Source organism: Mesoplodon mirus (assembly GCF_964341445.2).
Source record: "Mesoplodon mirus genome assembly, chromosome: 18".
NCBI classification, from domain to species: Eukaryota; Metazoa; Chordata; class Mammalia; order Artiodactyla; family Ziphiidae; genus Mesoplodon; species Mesoplodon mirus.
In genome coordinates, this window is record NC_138994.1 from 12,145,043 (window position 1) to 12,169,806 (window position 24,764).

The following is a 24,764-nucleotide window of genomic DNA, read 5'->3' on the forward strand; positions in this document are numbered from 1 at the left end:
TTGCTGCGCACGGGCTTTCTCTAGTTGCGGCAAGTGGGAGCTCCTCTTTGTTGTGGTGCACGGGCTTCTCACTGCGGTGGCTTCTCTTGTTGCAGAGCACGGGCTTCAGTAGTTGTGGCTCATGGGCTCTAGAGCGCAGGCTCAGTAGCTGTGGCGCACAGGCTTAGTTGCTCAGCAGCATGTGGGATCTTCCCAGACCAGGGCTCGAACCCGTGTCCCCTGCATTGGCAGGTGGATTCTTAACCACTGTGCCACCAGGGAAGCCCCCAGAAACCTTATTACATTCATTTTTAATTCTAATATTTCTCTGTTGATTATTTTGGGTTCTTTATGTAAGCAATCATTTTTTCTCTTTCTAGTAAGCCTTGTATCTTTTTTTTTTTTTTTTTTGGACTCAAGTCTCCAGTGAATTGTTAAATAGAAATCATGATAATGGGCATTCTTGTTTCCTTTGCAGTCTCAAAGAGAGCACTGAAACCTTTCACTGTTAAGTACACTGTTGTTTACTGTAGATTTTTTTCATATATAGCCTTAATAAGTTCTCTCCAAAAGCTGAAGAAATATAGGATGCCCTGAGACAGAGAAAGGGTACTGGGATTGGGTGGAAATGCTTCAGAAAAGTGTCATTTCTGTTCTCCTCCATTTTAACTGCTCTCCCCCCCGCTGTGAGCTCCATCCCTCTGCAGTTGTCACTCACAGGACTTCCATTTAGGATCTCTCCTTCGATTGAATAGCAGTAACACTCACCTCGGCAATAGAATGAAAGATCTTCAATGTCAGGAAGGATGTTGTGTCTTCAGGGTGGCACTGGTTACTGCTAGATATAGAACTTGTAAATATTTTCTCCCAGTTTGTGGTGGTCTATTTACTTTATTGATAAATTTATACCTAAATTAAAACGCAAAATTTTTAACTTTTGAAGAAGCCCAATTTGTCAATTTTTTCTTTTCATCATTTGTGCTTTTGTTTTCATATCTAAGAATTCTTTGCTTAATTCAAAGTAACCAATATTTGCTCCAAGTTTTTTTTACCTAAGATTTTAAAAGTTTAGCTCTTATATTTAGGTCTGTGATCTATTTTGCGTTAATTTTTGTGTGTGATGAGGGTCTGCATTTACCTTTTCCCTGTGGTGATCCACTTATCCTAGCAGTTTGTTGAAAAGACTGTCCTTTTCCCATTGAACTGCCTGGTATCAACCGTAATTGCAAAGGTTATTTCTCTATTGTCAGTTATGTTCTACTGATCTCTATATTTATCTTTAGGCCACTGCTGTAGCTTTCCAGTAGTGAGTTTTGAAGTCAGAAAGTGTAAGCCCTCCATCTATAATATTTCTTCCGTTTTCAACGTTGTTTTAGCCATTCTGGATCTTCTGTATCTCCAAATAAATTTTAGGATCAGCTTGTCATTTCTACAAAGAAGCAAGTTGAGATTTAGATTTCTGTTGTATTGAACCTGTAGGTCAATTTGGGGAGAACTGCTTTGCTGAAGAATTGAGTCTTCCAGTCCATCAACATGGGATGTCTACCTGTTTATTTAGGTCTTTAACTTCTTTCAGCAATGTCTTGTAATTATCACCGTACAAGTCTTGTACTTCCTTTGTTAAATTTATACCTCAATATTTCATTCTTTTGATGCTGTTATGAATGTAAAATTTTCTGAATTTTATTTCAGATTCTTCAATGCCAGTATATGGAAATACCATTGATTTTTGTATCTTGATCTTATATTATGTGACCTTGCTGAAATTAATTCTAGTAGTTTTTTGGTGGATTCCTTAGGGTGTTCTAAATACAAGGTCATGTTGTCTGCAAATTGAGGCAGTGTCTTCCTTTCTGATCTGGATGCCTTTTATTTCCCTTTCTTGCCTGATTGCACTGCCCAGAACTGCAGTGCTCTACGGAAGTCACAAGAGCAGATATCGTCCCTGTTTCCAACCTCAGGGAAAGCATTCCATCACCCACCATTAAGATGTAGCTGTAGGGGTTTTGTAGATGCTTTTTATTGGGTTGGGGAAGTTCCTTTCTCTTCCTACTTTGTTGAGAATTTTTATCAAGAATGACCATTAGATTTTGTGAAATGCTTTTTCTGCACTTACTGAGATCATCATGTAGATTGTTCTTCTTTCTTTCAGTATGATCTGTGACATTAATTGGCTTTCAGATGGTAAAGCAACCTTGTATTTCTGGGATAAATTCCACCTGGTTATAGTATATAATCCTTTTTATACATTGCTGGATTTGGTTTGCTTATTTTGTCAAAGACTTTTTCATCTATATCCATGTGGGATATTGTTCTTTAGTTTTCTTTCCTTATGATGTCATTTTCTGGCTTTGGTATCGGATAATATGAGTTGGCTGCCTCTTCCTTTTTCTGGGAGACTTTGTAAAGGTGGGATGTTCTTTAGTCTTTGAATGTTTGGTAGAATTCACCATCTGAGCTTGGACATTTTTGTTTGGAGATTTTAAATTACTAGTTCTTTTTTTTGGCTTTTTATAGATTTATTTAGATCTTGTATTTCTTCAGTCTATTTTAGTAATTCATGTCTTTCTAGGAATTCATTCATTTCATCTAAATTCTGTAAATTGTTGGCACGCAGTTACTTATAGTCCTTTTAACTTTTATGAGGTAAGAACTTCTGTCTCCTTTTTCACTCCTGAATTTAGTTGTTTGTATCTTCTCTTTTTCTTTCTCTGTCTAGCTCAGGAGTCCACAGATGACAGCTCACAGGCCACACCCACCGGCAGCCACTGTTTTTGTATAGCCTCTAAGCTAAAAATGGTCTTTTTATTTTTAAAGTGTTGTAAAAACAAAACAAAACAAAAAAATACAAAGAATATTGACAGAAACCGTATGTGGCAGCAAAAGCTAAAATATTTACTATCTGGCCCTTTATAGAAAAAGTTTATCCGTCTCCAGTCTAGCTAAAGATTTGTTAAATTTCTTGGTGTTTTCAAAAAAAACAGCCATTATTTTAATTGATTTTCTTTTTTTCTACTTCGTTGATTTCTGCTCTAATCTTTATTTTCCTTCTGCTTACTTTTGGTTGAGTTTGCTCCTTTTTTGGTGGTTGGCTCCTAAGATCTTTCTTTGTTAATAGGCATTAACAGCTATAAAATTTTCTCCAAGAATTGCTATAGCTATTTTGCGTCATGTCATGTTTTCATTTTCATTCACCTCATAGTATTTTCTAATTTTCCTGTGATTTCTTCTTTAACCCATTGGCTATGTAGAAGTATGTTGTTTATAGCCATATATTGGTGGTAGAGTTCCCCAAATCCTGCTATTTTTGAATTCTAACAATTTTATTGTGGTGAGAGAACACGCTTTATATGCTTTTAGATCTTTAACATTTTCTGATCCCTGTTTTGTGGTCTAGTATGCAGTCTGTTGTTATTGAGTGGGTGTTCCATAGTTAGATGTCAGCAGGTTGATGTTGTTGGGTGGGTGTCCATAGAGAGAAGTCAGCAGGTTGGTATTGTTGGTTGATGGTGCAGTATTTTGTCACGTTATTCTATCCATTCTTTTTTTTTTTTTTTTTTTTTTCGGTACGCAGGCCTCTCACTGTTGTGGCCTCTCCCGTTGCAGAGCACAGGCTCCAGACGCACAGGCTCAGTGGCCATGGCTCACGGGCCCAGCCGCTCCGCAGCATGCGGGATCTTCCCGGACAAGGGCACGAACCCGTGTCCCCTGCATCGGCAGGCGGACTCTCAACCACTGCGCCACCAGGGAAGCCCTATTCTATCCATTCTTGATGGTGGGGTATTGAAGTCTCCAACTCTTATTGTTGAATTGTCTATTTCTCTCTTCAGTTCTGTTCATTTTTGTTTCCATTTTTTCACTGCTGTTAGGTACATGAATATTTATAATTGTTATATCTTTCTGATGGATTGACCATTCTGTCAATGTTTAATGTCCCTCTTTGTTTCTATTAAAGTTCTTTGTTTTAAAGTCTGTTTTGCAAAATTGAGTTATTTGTAGTGAGGTGGATGGACTTAGAGTCTGTCACACAAAGTGAAGTAAGTCAGAAAGAAAAAAACAGGGCTTCCCTGGTGGCGCAGTGGTTGAGAGTCCGCCTGCCAATGTAGGGGACACGGGTTCGTGCCCCGGTCCAGGAAGATCCCGCATGCCGCGGAGCAGCTAGGCCCGTGAGCCATGGCCGCTGGGCCTGCGCGTTGGGGCCTGTGCTCTGCAACGGGAGAGGCCACAACAGTGAGAGGCCCGCGTACCGCAAAAGAAAAAAGAGAGAAAAACAAATACCGTATGCTAACACATATATATGGAATCTAAAAAAAAAAAAAAGATTCTGATGAACCTAGGGACAGGAATAAAGACGCAGACGTAGGGATGGACTTGAGGACATGGGGAGGGGGGAAGGGTAAGCTGGGGCGAGGTGAGAGAGTGGCATTGACATATATACGCTACCAAAGGGAAAATAGATAGCTAGTGGGAAGCAGCCGCATAGCACAGGGAGATCAGCTCAGTGCTTTGTGACCACCTAGAAGGGTGGGATAGGGAGGGTGGGAGGGAGGCGCAAGAGGGAGAGGATATGGGGATATATGTATACATATAGCTGATTCACTTTGTTATATAGCAGAAACTAACACAACATTGTAAAGCAATTATACTCTAATAAAGATGTTAAAAAATAAAATAAAAGTCTGTTTTGCCCCGTATTAGTATAACTACTTCATCTCCCTTATAGTTACAGTTTGCTTGGTGTATCTTTTTCCGTCCTTTCACTTTCAGTGTATTTGTGTCTTTGAACCTGAATTTTGCCTCTTATAAGTAGCATATAGGTAGAACTTGTTTTGTTTTTTTGTTTGTTTTTTTAATAGCAATTTGACAACTTTTATCTTTGATTAGAATTTTGAATTTATTCACATATTTAAGTTTTTTACAATTGGATTTATGCCTGCCATTTTGCTATTTATTTTCCATGACATATTATTTTTGTTCCTCTGTTCTTTGTTTACTGCTTCCCTTTTAAAAAAATTAAATAGATATTTTCTAGTGTACTGTTTATAATAAATTATTGATTTTTAACTCTTTTTGAATTATTTTCTTAATGGTTGCTCTGGGAAGTCTTTTATTATCTGTTCTTTCATGTGTTTTTACTTATGTGCCCAGTTATCTTTGTGTACTGGTCATTGTATTTGAATACTTCTCTGTGGAGTTAATTTGAGGCCTTGAATGAAAGTTCTTTCCCCCAGAGATTTTCCTTTGCTTCTTCCAGGTGCCTGGGAGAACCACCATCCTGGGACCCTTGTTATCCAGTTTTGAGGCTCCCAGGCCCTGTTAGGCTACGTATTTCACACACCTCTTACCTTGAGGAGGTAACCTGACATGGCCTGAGCTAGGAAATGTTGTCATTGAATAGCAGCCCCACCCCCACCCCGCCGAGCCTTGAGCAGACACTTGGCTCTGGCTTCCATTCCCTGCAGCCTCGCAGGGTTACCAGAACCATCGGTCGGAATTTCAGCTATTTCTTGTAGATCAGTGAGGACTTGAGGGTACAAGTGACTTGTTTCCTCTCTCGGCTAATGCTTCTCAGAGATTTGGGCCCAGTAGTTCCCCACAATCTTGTTAACTCTCTGTTTAAGACTCTTTCAATATCTTTTCCAACTTTCTTAGTTGAACAGAGCAGGATTATTTGTGTGCCATTGGCCTGTAATTTCTGCAAGTGGATTTGGAGGCATTTTGACCTGCCTGTGGGTCCTGCCCTGCCCTGCCCTGTACAAGCTAAGTAGCAAAATCACAGGCAGACAACTTCTCTTGAGCTTACTTACTTCCCCTCAGTATCTCGGAGTTTGGGAAAATGTAGGTAGGTCACCTATGTGAGTCCCTTGACACTGTGCTTTGGAAATAGGCTCTCAGTGTGTGGGTTGGGTTTGCTCTGTTCTCTTCCCTGTCCTTCAGGATCCTCTGCTTGGAGTGTGGGTCCTAAGGCTGAGGTTTGATCAGGGAATTTCTATCTTTGTCTTCAAATACTATTTGTCTAAAAGTCAAGCATAAGAAGACTTAACAAAAACAAAAAAATCTGCTTTGCTTTCTTCCACAGAAGATCTTCTTGGCTGTAGGCCATTATTTCCTTCATTTGCAAGTGGTCCGTCCTACCCCTCACCCATCCTGGGCGTTGGTCATCCCTGGGAGTCCACAGCCTTGCTCCCTCAGGACCCCCCTCCACTCAGAAGCTGCAGAACTCAAAGATGCAGGTTTCTTTTAACTCTGAAATTCTTTGGCTAGATTAGTTTTTCTCTACCCAATATTTTTATGGTCAGAAAGGAAACAGTGTTTCATCTTGAATTAGTGTTATTTTTATAATACATTAATATTCTTTTCCCTTGACTGCCAAGAACATTTCTTACCTGGTTATCATGGTGGAATCCTGCACACTTTAGGCAAATAAATATGGAGGTTTTGAACCCTCCCTCCTGTAGTAAGGAAAGTCCATCTGCAGATACACCTTGGGATCAGGACGTGCAGACTCTGGGCTTTTGCAGTTCATGCTTGATGACCCTTTGTATCCATCCTTTAGGCCCCCCTCCTATTTGCATTTCAGATACCAGCTGACTTTTATTAAAACCAGCTCCTGGTATGGGGTACCAGCTGTGAGCACAGTCACCTTGACCAGGGCAGGCCCCTCCCTGGGACGGACGCTGATAGGCATGGCCTCCAGTGAAAGGTGGCAGGATCACAGCCCATGAGCAGAAACACATCTGGGCTTGTTATTAAAATATCACATCACTTTTCATGTATAATAAAGATCTTTTCATGCTTCCATCTTTCAGCAACTTTTTCCTCTTTCAAAATGGTCTTGGGAGAACAAGGAGCTTATCTATCATCTGCAGAGTCACCATGCAGCTGAGACAGTCTGTTACTCTGTTACGCTACCACTTTGCAGTGTGTTCATCCTTGACCTTCTCAGCTGATGGTCAGGTGTGTGTTAAATGTCTTCCGTATTCTCCTCATACTTGCAAATGTTCACTTTATTCAGACACCCAGCAGCAGAGGTGATTCCGGTAAACGAGGTGATGGAAGACTATATTAGAATGTTCTTGAGAGCTAAGACTTTCTGGACAATTTTGCTTTTTGCGTACGTAGATCCTTGAACTGTAACACTGGACCCTCTGTTGATCCTGTGTTCAAATTTTAACCCTGACGTGTAATTGCTATGAGATTTTGGATGAGTTCCATAGCGATTCCAAACCTTGGTTTCCTTGGCTACAAAACGGTGATAATATTAGCTGCGCTGTCTCCCAACGATAGAAGATCGTGATAAATATCAAAAAAAGAGGGTTGTGTTTTGTAAATGGTGAGGTGGATTGAAAATACAATTCAGTCCTGAGAAGACGCTTCATTTGTTCTACAAATATTTTTTAAGTCCAGCCAAATACAGGAGCTGAGCTGGTCCACACAAGATGCCCCGTCCCAGTGGACATCTTGGTGCCATTGAGTAAGTGTGGGAACTAGAGGCCAGAAGGCTGTGGTGTGGTTCCTGGGGTGCTCGCCTGGGTTTGGAGGAAGTGGGGCTTGCATGTGTGGTGGTGCCACTGCACGGGGTCCTGGAGGAGGTCACACTGTGAGCAGAGACTAACCCTAACCCTGATCCCGACTGTGTTTTCCTCTACTCTCCCCACTTTCTCTTTGAAATACTGGCCTGGTCCTGTGCTGACTTGTGCACCTTCCCACATGTAACTAGGAGTCGGGACTGGTTTAGGAAACCTCAGAAATTTGTAGGATTCTGCATGAGGCCACCAGACACAGGGCCATTTTTCAAGAGTTTGATCAATAGACCATCCCTTTCAGGGAAATTTCCCTGCCTTTGTCTCTGCCCTGCTGCCTTGCTATACCCTTTGTGGGAGAGAAATAGGCTAAACTCTAGCATCACTTCTTTTTATCCTCCTCACATCACCCACCCTTTTCTGCTTCAATTTTCCTTGTTTTCCTTTGTAAGATTCCCAGCTGTGGTTGACCATACACATGCCTGCAAGCATGTTCCTGATGGGAGCCAAGGAAGGATTCAGGCCTGGAATAGCCAACTTCTCCTCTCCTGTTCTGACAGCTTCCTCCCTGCATTTCTGTTCCCACCTTCACACCTGCTTCCTGCCTGCTGGGGGTGCTGCTGTGCCTGAAGGGGCCCCTGCCCTGCCTGTGCCCCTCCTTCTCCTCCCCTTGCTCCCTCCTTCTCCTCCTCCCCTCCTCCCCCTCCCCTCCTCCTCTCCTCCTCCCCTCCCCCTCCTCCCCTCCTCCCCACCCCTCCCCCTCCTCCCCTCCCCTCCTCCTCCCCTCCCCCTCCTCCTCCCCTCCTCCCCCTCCTCCTCCCCTCCTCCCCCTTCTCCCCCTCCTCCTCTCCTCCTCCCCCTCCTCCTCTCCTCCTCTCCTCCCCCTCCTCCTCTCCTCCCCCTCCTCCTCTCTTCCCCCTCCTCCCCCTCCTCCTCTCCTCCCCCTCCTCCTCTCCTCCCCCTCCTCCTCCCCCTCCTCCCCTCCTCCTCCCCCTCCTCCCCCTCCTCCTCTCCTCCCCCTCCTCCTCCCCCTCCTCCCCTCCTCCTCCCCCTCCTCCCCCTCCTCCTCTCCTCCCCCTCCTCCTCTCCTCCCCCTCCTCCTCTCCTCCCCCTCCTCCTCTCCTCCCCCTCCTCCTCTCTTCCCCCTCCTCCCCCTCCTCCTCTCCTCCCCCTCCTCCTCTCCTCCCCCTCCTCCCCCTCCTCCTCCCCCTCCTCCCCTCCTCCTCCCCCTCCTCCCCCTCCTCCTCTCCTCCCCCTCCTCCTCCCCCTCCTCCCCTCCTCCCCCTCCTCTTCTCCTCCCCCTCCTCCCCCTCCTCCTCTCCTCCCCCTCCTCCTCTCCTCCCCCTCCTCCTCTCCTCTCCCTCCTCCCCCTCCTCCTCTCCTCCCCCTCCTCCTCTCCTCCCCCTCCTCCCCTCCTCCTCCCCCTCCTCCCCCTCCTCCTCTCCTCCCCCTCCTCCTCTCCTCTCCCTCCTCCCCCTCCTCCTCCCCCTCCTCCCCTCCTCCTCCCCCTCCTCCCCCTCCTCCTCTCCTCCCCCTCTCCTCCCCCTCCTCCTCTCCTCCCCTCCACCTTCTTCCCCTCCCCCTCCTCCCCCTCCTCCCCCTCTCCCTCCTCCCCCTCCTCTCCCTCCTCCCCTCCCCTCCTCCCCTTCCTCCCCCTCTCCCTCCCCCTCCTCCTCTTTCAGCACCTCCCTCCCCACCTCCTCACATTAGCCACTTCCTCTCAGCTTACTTCATCCACAGCTCATTTGATTAGCACAATGCTCATGAGGCCATTTTGCAGAAATAAGAGATACAAATACAGCTCTTTTAGTTTATCTTATTGCTCAGTTTAAAGATAAATATCCTCCCAATGACATAGTGGGCATATTTGTACCTTTAAATAAAACACTGAAATCTTTTTGATTTTTTATCAATTTAAAGCACTTTTTTAAATTGTGAGATGGAATGTACCTATAGAAAAATACACAGAACATACATGTACACTTTGAAGATTAATTAGGAAGTAAATACATGTGTAACTACCACTCAGTCAGGAAGTACTGCATTGCTAATACCTTAGAGGTACACCCTGACTCCCTCCCCACAAAGTCATCACTATTCTGACTTTGGGATTATAATTTTCTTGCTTTTCTTTATGATAGTTCATATTAAGTGTATATTTCTTAAATAATCAGGTTAGTTTTGCTTGATTTTGAATTTTAAATAAACGGAATAATACTATGTATATTCTTTTGTCTTGCCTCTTTCACTGAGCATTATGTCTGTGAAATTCACTTTTGTTGTGTGTAGCTGTTGTTTAATTTCACACTTGAATGGTATGTGACTGTAGAAATACGCACAATTTATTTACCTGTGCTGGTATCCGTGAACGTCGGGCTGTTCCCAGATTTGAATGACGCCGTGGTGAATCTTTTGTACATCTCTTCTGGTACATACGTGTAAGACTTTTTCTGCCCATGTGGTGAAGTTACTAGGTCTTGGGGATCTGAGTCTCCACCTTTCTGGACGTGCCCCACTCTCTTCCCCCGTCCTCATCCCTGCCAGCCTTGTGAGTTCTGGCTGGAATAGTCCAATTTCCCGCGTGTCCTACACTGCAGCCTGGGTACTCACGTTTCCCAGCCGACTGACAGGGTCATGGACTGCTAGGCAGCATCTGAACTGCCTGTTCTGGTCTCTTGCCTACTTTGCTGTCGGGCTGTCTGTCTTCTTGCTTGTTTGTCAGAGTTGCTTCCAGGGAGTTTAAAATGTGTTCTCTCCTGCAGGACGACGTGATGATGCCTCAGAGGGTGAGGCTGCAACATGCAGCTGCTGTGCAACACCCAACAAGTGTGAGTACGGATGTTTCTGCATGTTTCTGCTGCATTGTTACACCTTTTGGTAGAACTGCCATTACAGCTTTTTAGATTAAGATTCTTCCTTAGAATAGGAAGGGTCAGTTTGTAATCAGGCTGCCCCCTTGGAGAATGATGTGTACCTGGTGTGTCTGCGCACTCAAGGGTGTTTTCCTTTGAAGGAAAATGTGCTTCTTGTTTTGGGTAGCACTGGTTACTTTCAAATGGGTCCAAAGTATTTTTTTGGTTTGGTTTAGTTTAGTTTGGTTTTATCAGCATTTCAGAAGCTGTGTACCTTGGACATGAAAACACAGGTTGAGAGCTGTAGGGTGTATCAGTTAAAAAAAAAATTCCATTAGCTACATAACCTCAGACTACGTTCTCATCTTTAGAATGGCTTCCCCTTTGGCCCGCATGAGCCAGGCTCTCCAGGACCCGTCCTCCTTGGCACTCGCTGGGTGAGAGCTCACTTCCCCCTGCAGGAGCCCCATTTCAGGGAGCGTCTCCCACCCACTTGGACCTGGGGGAGCATCTCGGGCCCATGGATACCTCGCTCCCGTGTGACTCAGGGTGGGGGGTGACCCAGGCGGTTGAGCCCCAGAGCTGGTGTCTGACCACAGAGCCCACTGCTCAGATCTCTATGCTGGAATTTTAGTAAGAACATCTTTGAATTACTGTGGTGATCACTGGTTTTGAAAGTGGGAAGGAGAAAGGTCTGGAACTGTCTTAAGACATGGTGTCTGATTGCCTGGGAACAGCCTCCAGGTTTTGCTCACTTCTGCTGCGGTGCCATGTCCACCCATGTCCACACACTAAAGCATCTCCAGGCCATGTGCACACGAGCCCCTGGGATCTGATCCCAGGTGTTGGTGGGACCTGCATTTCTCATGGGCTCCTGGGTGCTGTGTTTGGAGTCCGACTGCCTGGCCACTGGGCCTTCACGAAGGAAAGAGCCTGTCCACGGCACAGGGCTCAGGGCTCAGAGAGTGGACCCTGTGAAACGTGTACTGAGTTAAGACAAAGGCTCAAATATACACTTCCTTCAGATACAGTTTCTCAAGGAGTTTGAAGGATGTTTGTTCACCCAAGATGAATTCTTTCTCTTCCAATAGCCCCTTATTTTGGAGCTCTGAATTTATTAGCCCACTGATTTTCTGCTTCTAGGAAATGTAGCCCCTCCAGCTGCCCAGCCCCTGCACACCTGACAGTGACTCGGGACTTGGCTGTCATGTAAACAAACCTACGCACTCTGCCTGAGGGCTCTTGTCTTTTCATGGAATAGGTGATGTTTTACAGCCTTAAGTTTGATGCTGAGGATTCTTATTCTCAGAATTGTAATTGCCCTTATATTGCTTAAATTTAAACATTGTTAATGTTAACATGTCCTTGAAATATGCCTGTAAGAAGATAAAAATGGCCTTCGGCTACTTCTTGAGAGGCCAGTCCACTGCTCGTCAGGCTGGAGCTTCCAGAAGGCTAGATGTGAGGGAGGTTCAGAAGTGCCCAGCCGCCTCTTCATTGAGAAGTGGCCCTTCGCCAAGGTAGCATCATGGGGCCAATGCACGCCCTGGGTCTGATGGCAGGGGGCTGGTGTCACCTGACTCACCAGGACTGCTGGAATCCTTGGGCCGGTCCCCTAGGGCCCAGAGTCCGTTCTTTGACCAGAAGGTCAAGAGTGGTAGTAACTAGACCAGCCTTCGGGGAGGGGCCCACAGCCTCTTCTCTGGCCCAACAAGCCAGCACTGCCTACCCCAGCACCCGCCCCCAGTGCCCCCAGGTCCACCCACAGCATCTCACAGGTCTGCTCCTCCCAGCAGACTCCTCTGCTCACTGACCAGGGCCTGGGGAATTGTGTGTGTCCTTGCCCTGAATGGGGCTGGGCTGCAGTATCAGTCCCTTTTGGGGTTGTGCCAGTGCACCATGCCAGCCTGCCTGTGAACCTGCTCTGTCACTGGGTCCTGGGGACCAGCCCCGTGAGGCCCTGGGTGCAGCTGAGGGAGAGGTCAGAGCCATGGGTGGGTGACCCGTGGAGTGGTCTCCATGGCCGTGAGGCCACTCAAGCTCATGCCTTGGTGGTCTGACAGTACCCAGCTCCTGGTGGGCAGTCTGGCCACGTGGTGCCCTGGCCACGCCACCTTGAATGGCCCACAGCTCCATGTCACAGGGTCCTGGAGTCTGTGCTGTGACGGCCCCGCTGGGGCTGCAGGTCTCCACATCGTCGACTGCCACCAGCTTCCTCCAGGACTCTGCAGCCTCAGGGCCCGATGGCAGGCCCGTGCTTCTTCGGGCCCCACTCTTAACTATGGTCAAGGGTGAACAGGACCCCAAGTGGCCCAAGGAGACCTGCCAAGTCCTGTGCCTCTCTCTTTATGGTCCCTCACCTCAGAGGTAGTGTTGCAGTGCCCAGACCTCTGGACCCAAAAGTCTTGCTCATCAGGTGCCACAGGGTGTCCTCAACACGGTGGCCAGCACAATGAAAACGTCCAGCGTGCAGACCACTGAGCAATGTGAAAACAGCAGAAAGGGTCCCAAGTGCTGACACGCCAATGCCACGTGTGAGCGGGACGTCTGCTTCTGCGGGGGTGACATCTGCTTCTGCTGGTGGGGACCAGCACCCCCTTCCTTCAAGCCTCCAAGGTGGCCCAGTCTCTGCTTTCTCCCCAGGATGTGATATTGTGTTCAATTTACACTTGAGGCTGGGATGGCCTCCACCTGGCCCTTCTCTTACACTAGCCCCTAATCACAGCCCAGGGAACCCGTGTGAGGCTCGGCTGGGTGCTAAGCCTGTGCTTGGTTACACGTTCAGGAACCTGGAAGTGGTCACTGGTGGGACCTGTGTGCCCATGAGCCCAGTTTATTACCTGACCTGTGGACCCTTACTCCAATGGGCGTGATGGGTCTGGTGTCAGCTGGGCCCTTGTGTCCAGCTGCCTCACATGATCAGTGTCCCCTCCCGACCTTAGATCCTGCATCTTCGGTGCATCTCCCCTGCCATCACAGGTCCATCCTCATGGGTGGGGCCTCTCCTTCAGCTGGTGGGTCTGAGTCTGAGAACTGGCCCAGATCTGGAAATGGTCAGGGGTGATTTTCACAGTTTCCAAGCACTTAGAATATATTCTACATTGAAAAAAGAATCTTGTCTGAAGAATTTTGTAACCAGTGTATACATTGTAGAGAGTGAGATACTTTCAGATACATTGTCCACCCCCGCCCCCTTTTTTGTGTGTGATTGGTTCACATGTGAAGTTACTTTTGGTTGTTCTCCACGTGTAAGTTCAAAGACCTCGAAATCTAGGGATATATAAGGAATTTGGAAAAAATGTAGACAGTGTCAGTTAATCTTAATTAAAACACATTGGCTTGTGCCTTTGTAAAGTTCTAGGTTACAGCTTTTCTTGCTAACCTTGTATTAAGTGCACTTGATGTTCTGCTCCCAGCACTGGAGCACCTGTGCCCGCTCCGGCATCCCAGGTTTGCAGCGAGACCAGGGGTTCAGAACAGTCCTGTTGCACCAGAACAAAATCAGCTTTAGAAGGGTTGTTACTGTAGTGCCGGGTTTTTTAAAAGTCATGACCTACAAAAATCTTGATGTGCAGTTGCTGGTTGGTGGTTTTGTTGATTATATCACATTGTTTGGAAAGAATGAAATGCATGCTAAGTATATGTTTGTCCTTGGTCATTACTTCTTGAAGGCCATTTACAAGAAAGCCATTTAATTATGAGGGTGGCAGCTTCCATAAATTGTGCTGCTGCATATTCTCTGCAGAACTTCTGAGATGTTACAAGTCAGGCGTCACCGGTGTAGAATTTCTCCACCCACTTATTAGCATTTTGGAGCAAGGATCCGCCCTGGGACAGGAGTTGGGTGGGGTCAGGGAAGCCGCTGTGTTTGGTCTGGGCCCCTCCCTGGGGGTTCACCTGCGCATGGGCGGAGGTGAGAAGCTCTGCGTTCTCAGGAGTGTGGAGGTGTTGAGGATGACGGTGGGAAGGAGGCGGGGAGCACCTTGCGGAGGTACAGGGCACCCCAGAGCTTTTCCAGCACACGTGGGTGGTCCTTCCCCGTGGCCTCAGGACAGGCCGATGGCAGGACTTCCCTACGTCCCCGATGTGAGTCTCCAGGGGGCTCGGGAGGGGTCCTCAGTGACCTGGCCTGGCTCAGAGTCGGCGACAGGCTCGTGCCCACCATGCCTGGTGGGAATGCAAGGCGGGAAGCAGGAGCTGTGGACCCGTTTCTGCCTTCAGGTGGCGCCAGGGCCATCACCTCATCTCCGCTCAGCGCAGCCTCTTCCTGCCCTGTGAGTGCAGCTGCTGCGGCCTCTGTCCACTGAGTGGCACTGAATTGGTCAGGCTGAGCGTGTGCCCTGGGAGTGGCACAGGCGCTGCAGAGAGGGCACAGCTGTTTGAGGGGCCGGTGAGGGGCTCACGTTGGCACGAGGTTGGGAGGCGGGTGGGTCTGCTGTCGGCATCGAAAGCCCGGCGGACGCTGCGCCACTTCCAGCTCCGTCCTCACCGCACCTTGGAGCGAGCACCGTCCGTGTGCCCAGCGGAGGCCGGGAGAAGTGGGGCGCAGATGGGGGCCTTGCTCAGTCACTCAGGACGGAACCTGGTGCTGGGCCCTGTGGTCTAACTCTGCCTCACAGCGCAAGAGATCGGCTGGGGAGGCCCCAGGCCCGTGGTGCCCAGGGGTGGGTTTGCAGGTGGCAGGGCGGCGGTGGGGGGGGCTCTGCGTCCACGGTTGGCCCTGACAGAGCCTGGGGGGTGGGACGTGCTGCCGGCCAGGCATGGGTCTCTGGGAGTGCTTGGTATTTGGAAGGTGGGTGTGAGGCAGGAGGAGGAGAGGGTGACGGGCGGAGCTGCGGGGAGGCTGCAGGGGCCCTGCTGAAGACGGACCCGGTCCAGAGTAACGGGCTGGAGCAGGATGCCCAGGAGATATGAGCCGATGAGGGCAGCTCATGTCCTACCGTCTGGAGGAGTCTCTCAGGTTAAAAATCACAGCGACAGAGCTTGTGTTCCTCCACATCTGCCCCACGTTGATGTGACCGCCACACGTGAAAAACACACGTCTGTGCATTTAGGTTTTGTGGAGCGTGGCCTCCACACACCCCAGCCACATCTGACATGTACCGTTCCAGACGAGTAAGCACAGGTGAGCCTCTCAGGAACTAGCAGGTGTTTGAATGGCCCTGTTTCCTAGTGGCAGTTGTTGTCCAGGTAAGTAGAAGTTGATCGATAAGCAAAGTTATTTTTTAGAAAAGATTTTTGATGACAAGAAGCATTTGGGAGTATGAAATAAGGAAAATAGTTAATCTAACTTAAAATATTAAAACATTGCTTCCATTCCTAAATGTATCCACTTTAAGTATTTTAAGGATTGGGTCCATAAGACAATTAGGAGTTCTTAATGAAATCTAATTTTAATTTATATTTTATATTTTAGTAATCTTTATGCATAAATATAAATTAGGAACTAATTTCATAAGTATAGCTAATTGATAAAATTATAGCCTTACATTTCTCTTCCCCCCCCCCTTTTTTTTTTCATCTTCAGACCATGGTTCTGAAAGCCCTGCTTAGAGGAACCCTCTAGCAACACCATGAGGATGGTGGGTGGGGAGGGTGGGCTGCCTTCCTCTCAGAATTTGTGTTGCCGGGTCCCGGGTTCATTTTATAACTTCCCTACTTGAGTTTGCTGTGTGGGTGTGCGGTAACAGTTCTCATTCCCATTAAGAACTGAGGTTAGTGAAGTTTAAAAAATTCAGTTTCTGAATAAGATCTTGCGAATGGATGCTGATCCCAGCAACGTCCAAGCCAAGACACCCCGGAATGGCACACCTCCTAACACGGCCACACTCTTGTCCCTTCCCTGCCCCGCTGGTTTTCTCTGTTGTCTTTTCTATTTTATTGGCTTTTGCTTTTTTTTTTTTTTTTTTTTTTTTTTTTTGCGGTACGCGGGCCTCTCACTGCTGTGACCTCTCCCGTCGCGGAGCGCAGGCTCTGGACGCGCAGGCTCAGCGGCCATGGCTCACGGGCCCAGCCGCTCCGCGGCACGCAGGATCCCCCCGGACCGGGGCACGAACTCGTGTCCCCCGCATCGGCAGGCAGACTCTCAACCACTGCGCCACCAGGGAAGCCCTGACTTTTGCTTTTCATTACTTTGTTCCTTCTGCATTGCATGTAATTGGTTTTCATCTCCCGGCTTGTGTTTTGCCTGGAGCCTCTTTCCTCCTGGTTTCCTCTTTCCTACCTTTTGGTTTTGTTTTGGTTTTATGATTCCATTTTATCTGCACTATTGCTTTATCAGCTATCCCTCTTTGTTTCAATATTTTTCAGTGGTTGGCCTAGGGTCTGCAATGTGCATCTTACCCCTCACACGCTACTTTAAATAAATGGCACTTTTGTTAATAAATAAATGGCATTTAAATAGCACCATCTCACATGGAGCATAAGAAGATTACAAAATCACATCCTGTCACACAGTTTATGCTGTAAACTCCACAGTGTTTGCTTTTATTTTTACCAAAGTCAATTATCTTATAAAGAAGCTGCACATGGGAAAATGTCTTCTGCTTTTACACATCTGTTTACCGTCATTGCCACTTGCCATTCCTTGGTATAGATCAGGTTGTTTCCTTCTCCCCAGAGAGCTTCCTTCATCGTTTTTTGTAATTTAGGTCTTCTTGTGATGAATAATTTTGGCTTTTGTTTTTCTGAAAAAGTATTTCTTTTGCTTTAATTTTTGAAAATTATAGTACTTGGCTAATGAATTCTAGGTTGAAGTCATTTTTTCTTTAAAGACGTCTCTCCCTTGTCTAGTTTCCTTTGCTTCTGCGGAGAAGTCTGCTGTCATCCTTATATCCTGTTCTCTGTGTGTAATAGGTGTTTTTCTCTGACTCCTTTTAAGATCTTCTGCTTAATACTGGTTTTCAGCAATTTGATTATTATGTACAAGGATGAGTTGTTTTTTTTTTTTTTAAAGATTGGCTCTGCTGGGGCTTTGTTGAAGTTCTGGGATCTGTGGTTGTATAGCCTACATCAAATTTGGAAAAATTTTGACCATTATTTCTTCAAGAATTTTTTCAGTCTCCCACTCTTTGGGTTCATTCAGCCTTTGTCTATTGAGCACCGACTGTGTACAAGGTACCGTGCTGGCCTGGGGTCCACAGTGGTCTGGCATGAGGGCAGGGCAGACAGCACAGGAGAGGAGCTCGGCATCCCACTGCAGGTGCCTCTTTTTATGGTTTGCCTTTGTCTGCCCTGTGGTCCAGACCAGCATTCTTTTAAAAAATGTTAAGGCAAACAAAATATCCTCACTTTTGTTCTTTGTAGACCAGCACTCACAGTGTTTAAAGCCTCAAAGAACAGCCAGCCCCCAAAGCTCCAGCTTCATTTCGTGTTCACCTAATCCTCCTTCTCCACGTGAGACCCCACCCAGTGTGGTTCAGCCTTCATCAGAGGCAGAGAATGGAGGAGGAGGTTTGGGGAGGGGGCTCAGGCACTCACCATGGAAATAGCACAAGTCAGCTCTTGTCCTAGAAAGACCACGTCTGCCGCCCCTCACGGTCTGGCTGGAAGTGTGGCTTTCGGTGCTGGCTGGACTGGGCTGCACTCTGCTGGTCTGCCGTCCCCAGCAGCTGTTCATGACGCAGCAGTCACGGGGCCAGGGCCTGGCTGTTTGTATAGAAGTTAAGCCTCTTCATCTTCATGTTTGGGAATACTTTTGAAACAGGATTTCTACCTCACAGCTTTGATCCACATTTTTGTTTTTTGACTCAAAATCTTTCCTGTTCAGCAATCGAATGCAAGACAGTGTCAACAAGGCCAGAAAACAGATGGAATAGACAGTTTTAAAAAAATACGCTTCGGTCAGATCAGGTGTGGTACCTCGCAACTGGGCAAGGTGATCGATCATTCAAGGGCTGTTCTAATTTACAGCTGAATTTTGTATGTGTTTTTAAGAGAAATATATGAAAAGTTCACACATAGAATTCAGCCGTATGTAAAAAGAATACAGACCTATGGCCAAGTGTGTTTTATCCCAATCAGGAAATGGATGAAAGACATGAAAGATGCTTCCCTGGAAGGTCAGGCAGATGAGAACTTAGCCCCTGGAAGGAGATTCAGCCTTTTGAGCCATCGGGGGTGCATGTTACAACCACGACAAGGTACCACACACACCTTTCGGAAAAGCCAGAATAAAACACATGGCAAGGATGCAGGGAAACTGGTCACACACGCTGCCGTGGGGATGGAAGTGGTGCAGCTGCTTGGGAAAACAGCAGTTTCTTTAAAAATTAAACATGGGGCCTCCCTGGTGGTGCAGTGGTTGAGAGTCCGCCTGCCGATGCAGGGGATACGGGTTCGTGCCCCGGTCTGGGAGGATCCCATATGCCGCGGAGCGGCTGGGCCCGTGAGCCATGGCCGCTGGGCCTGCGCATCCGGAGCCTGTGCTCCGCAACGGGAGAGGCCACAACAGTGAGAGGCCCGCATACAGCAAAAAGAAAAAAAAAAAAAAAAAAATTAAACATGAAACTACCATACGACCCACAGTCACGCTCCTGGGTGTTTATCCCAGAGAAACGAAGACTTAACATTCACACAAGGGCCTCCCTGGTGGCGCAGTGGTTGAGAGTCCGCCTGCCGATGCAGGGGATACGGGTTCGTGCCCCGGTCTGGGAGGATCCCATATGCCGCGGAGCGGCTGGGCCCGTGAGCCATGGCCGCTGGGCCTGCGCGTCCGGAGCCTGTGCTCCGCAACGGGAGAGGCCACAACAGTGAGACGCCCGCATAACGCAAAAAAAAAAAACAAAAAACAAACAGCAAAAAAACATTCACACAAAAACCCCTGTGTGAGTGTTTGCAGCAGATTAATGGTAATAGCTTCAAACTGGAAACAGCCTAGAAACAGCCTAGGTGTCCTGTAGAGGGTTAAGCTGTGGAGTATTTTTCAGCCAAAAAAGGAACAAATCTCCAGGGAATCACCGAGTGAAGAAAGCCAATCTTGAAAGGCAGCACACAGTGTGACTGCATGTATGCAATGTTCTTGAAAAGACAGACTTACAGCACTGCAGTAGCAGGTTCACGGCTGTGAGCTGGGTCGGGGGGTTGGGGGGAGGCGCAGCTAAAAAGGCACCACGAGGGCTTCCCTGGTGGCGCAGTGGTTGAGAGTCCGCCTGCCGATGCAGGGGACACGGGTTCGTGCCCCGGTCCGGGAGGATCCCACATGCCGCAGAGCGGCTGGGCCCGTGAGCCGTGGCCGCTGAGCCTGCGCATCTGGAGCCTGCGCTCCGCGACGGGAGAGGTCACAGCAGTGAGAGGCCCGCGTACAGCAAAAAAAAAAAAAACAAAAAACAAAAAACAAAAAACCAAAACCAAAAAAAGACAACAAACAAGGACCTACTGTATAGCACTGGGAACTCTACTCAATATTCTGTAATAACCTATATGGGAAAAGAATCTAAAAAAGAATGGATATATGTATAACTGAATCACTAAAAACAAAACAAACAAAAAACAACCACACAACAAAATTCAAGCAAAGCAAGCAAAAACCTTCTCAAAACTCTTCAGTAGCATAACTGCATTAATATAAATTAATCATCATGTGTACGTGCTGTGTATATTAGAGCAAGATTTAAGAAACTCATATATCGTGGGGTGACTTTTGATAGTTTCTCAGTAAGATGACTTGGGCAGTGATGTACGTTTGCCGACCACTCTGACCTTCCTCACCATGTTCCTCGGCGGTCAGGGAGGTGGAGAAGGCACAGCCAGGGGATTGGAGGTTAGTGTCGTTTCCCCGAGGCCAGCCAGGCTTTGAGAGCCTTACAGGACCCTCACCAAGGGGCAGGCTCTCTGCTGCCACGGGCACCCCGGCTGCCCTCCCCCAGCCAGAAAGGAGGAGAAAGGCCCCCTCCTGCTGCTGCGAGGGGTCCCTCCCTCAGAAACCAGCCCGTTCCCTGCCTCTGAGCCCTGGGGCTGCTGGTGTCTGAGCATCAGGACCCCTGATATCTGCGGCAGGAGCCAGCCTCTCTCCAAACCTGCCTCACCGACCAAAGAGCCGAACCTTTTTACCTCTGAGCAGTCTTAGAGATGTGTAAACGCGCTGCAAGCAGATACCCCAGCAGAACGTGCACGGGGGCTTCCCTAGGTGCTGGGGCACTGTCAGACAGCAGGACAGGGCTGCTGGGGGTCAGCGTGCAGAGCTGGGTATGCAGAGAGGGGATCGTGTCCATGGCCAGGAGGAGGCAGGGCCGGGTTCCAGGGCCAAGGGCGGAAGGAGGTGGTGATGCAGGGTACAGAAGAGGATTTAGAGGGCAGCTAGCGCACATTCTTCCTGGGATGGGGTGTGCCCGTCTGGTGGCGTCGTGGGGCGGGGGGCCGCTGTGGAAGCCTAGACAGAGGGAGGCGGCTGGGGAAGTGAGCTCTTAGGGCTGCGACTCTTGTTTATTTAGAGGCTGGAAGGAGAAAGTTATTGAGAAACGGGGCTGTTCCAGTGGCTGCAGTGGATTTATTTTAAGTCCTGTTTGTTATTGTTTCACAGATTATCGGTTGCCAAGTGAGGAGGGAGCCCCCCAACTCCACCGAACGATACACACGGTGGATCAACCAGCTGGCGCCCGACCAGCTGCTCACCCAGGTACGCCTGCCATCTGCAGTTGGCCCAAGCCTCCCCAAAAGGGACTTTTCATGCTCTTAGCACCTGTATCTGCCTGCCTCCTGGGTGCGAGGCACAGTCCAGGTAGGCGCTCCCTGGAGAAGGGAGACAGCGTTTCAGAGGAGCCCGGCCTGGGGAGGAGCCGGAGCCAGAGGGCAGGTGTGGAGGGCCTGGCTGGAGACCTGGGAGCAGGGCACCCACAGGCCAGCCGCGTAGGCTGAGGTGGACGGATTCAGAGGGCAGGAGGCCGGGGCTCGGGCAGCGCCGAGCTGCTGCAGGGGTGAGGTGTCCAGGAAAGGCCTGAGTGTCTGCCGGGGTGGGGCCATCCCCGAGCAGGGCAGCTGGAGGGGGGCCGGGTCTGGGGGAATGAGCTGAGTTGCACCGTCTGGGTGGAGCTGGTCAGCAGACATCGGGAGCCCTCGGAGCTAGAAGAGGGCGTGGGCTGAAATCAGACTAGAAGCCACCACGAGCGGAGCCACGGCCTGGAGGAGGAGGCCAGGAAGAGGTTCTCGGTCTCAGCTGTGGGGTCCTGAAATCCATGGGACTTCGGGTGGGTCCACGACCGTGTGTTGATGAGGTGTTGAGTGAGGACAAGAACCAAAGATTCTCTGTTCATCCACCTTTGAAAACAAGCCACTGCCTCAGCGTGCCGGCAGCCACTTAATGCTCCATAGCAAATCACCCCAAAAGAGAGACTTAAAACAGCCCCGGCTCTTGGGGGTGGGCCCAGCCCTGGTGCCCCGCCGATGGCAGATGCTCCAGACTCTTCCTCCTGCTGGACGAGCTGCTCCCAGGACTCACCCCGCCTGCCACCCCACCCAAGACCAGAGAAATGTGCTCTTCAGGGTGGGGGCCCCAGTCAGAGGGGGAGGAGTGGGGAGCAGCCCCCAAAGCCCAACCAGGAAGTAGCTCTAGAAGGCCTGGAAACATTCTCCCCTCCGTGAGGTGCTGGGGTCTGTCCCACGTTGCGATTTCCTGTGATCCTGCCGTATAAGGAAGTGCTTTTTTCTAAACTCTTTTGAAAACTGAAATCTTGGTATAATGGAATGATTTATAATGATAATCAGCTTCTGAAATAAGAGCTGCTTGTGATTATGGCATCAGGTGTTCTGTTCGCTGAACTCAAAGAGACGCAGAAGAAACCCTGAGAGTTTCCTCTTGTGGGGCCGTTTCACATGCTTCTTTGGATAATCCAAGATTATTTACCCTTTCCTCTTCAGTGTTGGGTTTGCCAGTTGCTTCTGTTATCAAAATGACTTCACCAGCTTTTAAGTTCTATGCCGTTCAGGCTGGTCCGCACACAAAAAAAGCACTTTTGCATTTGGATTTACTTTTCCCATTTTGAGATGAATATTCCAGTAATGGCCTAATAGCTACAGGTGGTCCACTAATAACAGGTAATAATAATAGGTGCACTAGTAATGAGTGCGGGCAGTGAGGGCGCTGGGGAGGCTCAGTCACTGCTGCTCCCCCAGCCGTGAGGAAAGGAGAAGTGCCGGTGTATGTGGCCCACGTGGCCTCCTCGGAGCTGGCAGGGTCTTAGAGGGTCTGTGAGTAAGTGTAGAGGTGGCTGCGTGAGAGAAACTGCTGAGCTGGCTTCTGCCATGTGCTGGATTTTCTGGGAGAACGTGAGTCACGCAGAAACTGTGACTGAACACTGAAGGAATAATTTACATGCAGCACATTCTCAGCCAGAAATACGAGTTCTGAGCCGAGGGCAGACTTAACTGTTTACTGTTAAGCATCATAGAAATAATTAAGGTAGGGTCTTGCTAAACAGTGTTTTTCTTTAGCAAGTTAGGGGAAATTAAAGTATAAAGTTTCTCAAAGTGAAAGAAGATATCTCTTATTTAAGCCATTTCTCAACTGTTACAGTCACAGAAATCACCAGCACTCTGTGGGGTCTTTGTTCATAGTCTAAACTGAGTCACATCTGTGAGGTGGAGTGCAGCGTAATTCGGTTTGATATTTGTGTGTCTACTTGAATGTCTGATTAGATACCCACCATGCGCAAAGTTGAATCAGAGTACTGTAAAATTAACACTCTGCTAATTCCAAGTAAACCAAGAGGTGGAATGTTGTCTGGACAAATGGCCTGGAGCCTGTGCCAGCCTGAAAATGCACCTGTTTTAGGCAGGGCCCACTTTACACCTTAAGCGAGGGGCTGTTCCCAATGGACCTGCATCTCTTGGATGGGGATGGGGGGCAAGGGGAGGCAAGGCCAGACCCCACCTCCGCCTCAGAGGCTGCCCCTGGGGGGTCCTGGCAGCTCCAAGGAGGGGTTGGGGGCCCTGGCAGCCTGCCTGGTTAGCTGGGTCCTTACCGAGGCCAATGAGCCCAGCCCTGGCTGCCTGGAGTATGTGCTCAGGTTCACAGCGGAAGGAAGACAGCAGGAGTGGGTGAGGCGCCCCCTTCAGCCCAGCCCCACCTGGTCCTTGTCCTCCACGCCTGCTCCCAGCTGCCCTTGCACCCCTCTCCAGGATCCGTGCTTCCTTGGTGTCTTAGTCTGCTTGGGCTGCCATAACAAATGCAACAGACAGCTATTTCTTGCAGTCTGGGGGCTGGAAGTTCGAGATCAAGGTGCCAGCAGGTGGTTCCTCCTGAGGCCTCTCTCTTGGGCAAGTAGATGGTCGTCTCCACCCCGAGTCCTCACAGGGCCTTTCCTCTGTGAGCTCACTCACTCCCGGTGACTCGTGGATCATGGCTCCACCCTTATGACCTCATTTAACCTGAATTACCTCTTTAAAGGCTTCATCTCCAAATGCAGTCGCATGGGGGGTTAGGGCTGCAGTGCGCTTTGGGGGACACAGTTCGGTCCATAGCATTTGGACACCCTCTTTGGCTCCTCCACAGCCCCTGGTGGTCCCCCTTGGTCTGTGTCCCCTGCCCCTGGGCCCACAGGACACAGTGGTATGTGGACAGGGCTGCAGCGAAGAGAACAGCCCCCCTTCCTGTACAGCCTCTCCTTCGTGGCCCCATGCGTTCCACAGGGAGGGTGTCACCCAGCTTTCATCTGCCCGCAGCGTCTGAACAGCTTGGCATGAACGTAAATGGGAAAAATTTACAACCCACCTGCCAGCACTAATGCACAAACTCTCACTTTATCCAGTATCCAAGGATTCTAGACAAGCAAAATTTCTAGATAATTAAAGTTTACCTCTGTAAGTACAGACTCTTTACCTAAACCAGCACTCCCCAAACTTGTTTGATCATAAAATAGCTCAAAAACTTGAAAACAATGCAGATCCCTCTTCTACGCCCGTAGAGTTTCTGATTTAGTGGCTCTGGAAATGTGCATTTTTAACACGTGCCTGAATTTTTTTTTTTTTCCTGCAGTACGCGGGCCTCTCACTGTTGTGGCCTCTCCTGTTGCGGAGCACAGGCTCCGGACGTGCAGGCTCAGTGGCCATGGCTCACGGGCCCGGCCGCTCCGCAGCATGTGGGATCTTCCCGGACCGGGGCACGAACCCGTGTCCGCTGCATCGGCAGGCAGACTCCCAACCACTGCGCCACCAGGGAAGCCCCCTATGGCAGTTTTTTATGTGCTTATTCACCATCCACTAAGCGTCTGTTCTGATCTTTTGCCCATTTTCTTATTGGATTGCTTGTTTTCTTGCTATTGAGTTTGAGTTTCCTTTTGGACAGAAGTCCCTTGTTAGGTGTGTTTGCAAGTCTTTTCTCCTTATCTATGGCTTCTCTTTCATCTACTTAGCAAGAGTCTTTCACAGAGCCAAAGTTTTTAATTTTGGTGATGTCCAACTCATCTATTTTTTAAAT

General features: G+C 48.7%; 1 protein-coding gene across 3 annotated transcripts in view; it reads left to right on the forward strand.

Annotated features, from left to right (window-relative positions):
- B3GNTL1 (UDP-GlcNAc:betaGal beta-1,3-N-acetylglucosaminyltransferase like 1) overlaps window positions 1-24,764 on the forward strand; it is a 120,063-nt gene that overhangs the window by 44,592 nt on the left and 50,707 nt on the right. For all 3 annotated transcript variants that reach the window (XM_082603047.1, XM_082603048.1, XM_082603049.1), the window contains 2 exons: window positions 10,265-10,330; window positions 20,874-20,969. In XM_082603047.1, coding sequence (XP_082459173.1) covers window positions 10,265-10,330; window positions 20,874-20,969 — 162 coding nt within the window. The remainder of the gene's footprint in view (window positions 1-10,264; window positions 10,331-20,873; window positions 20,970-24,764) is intronic.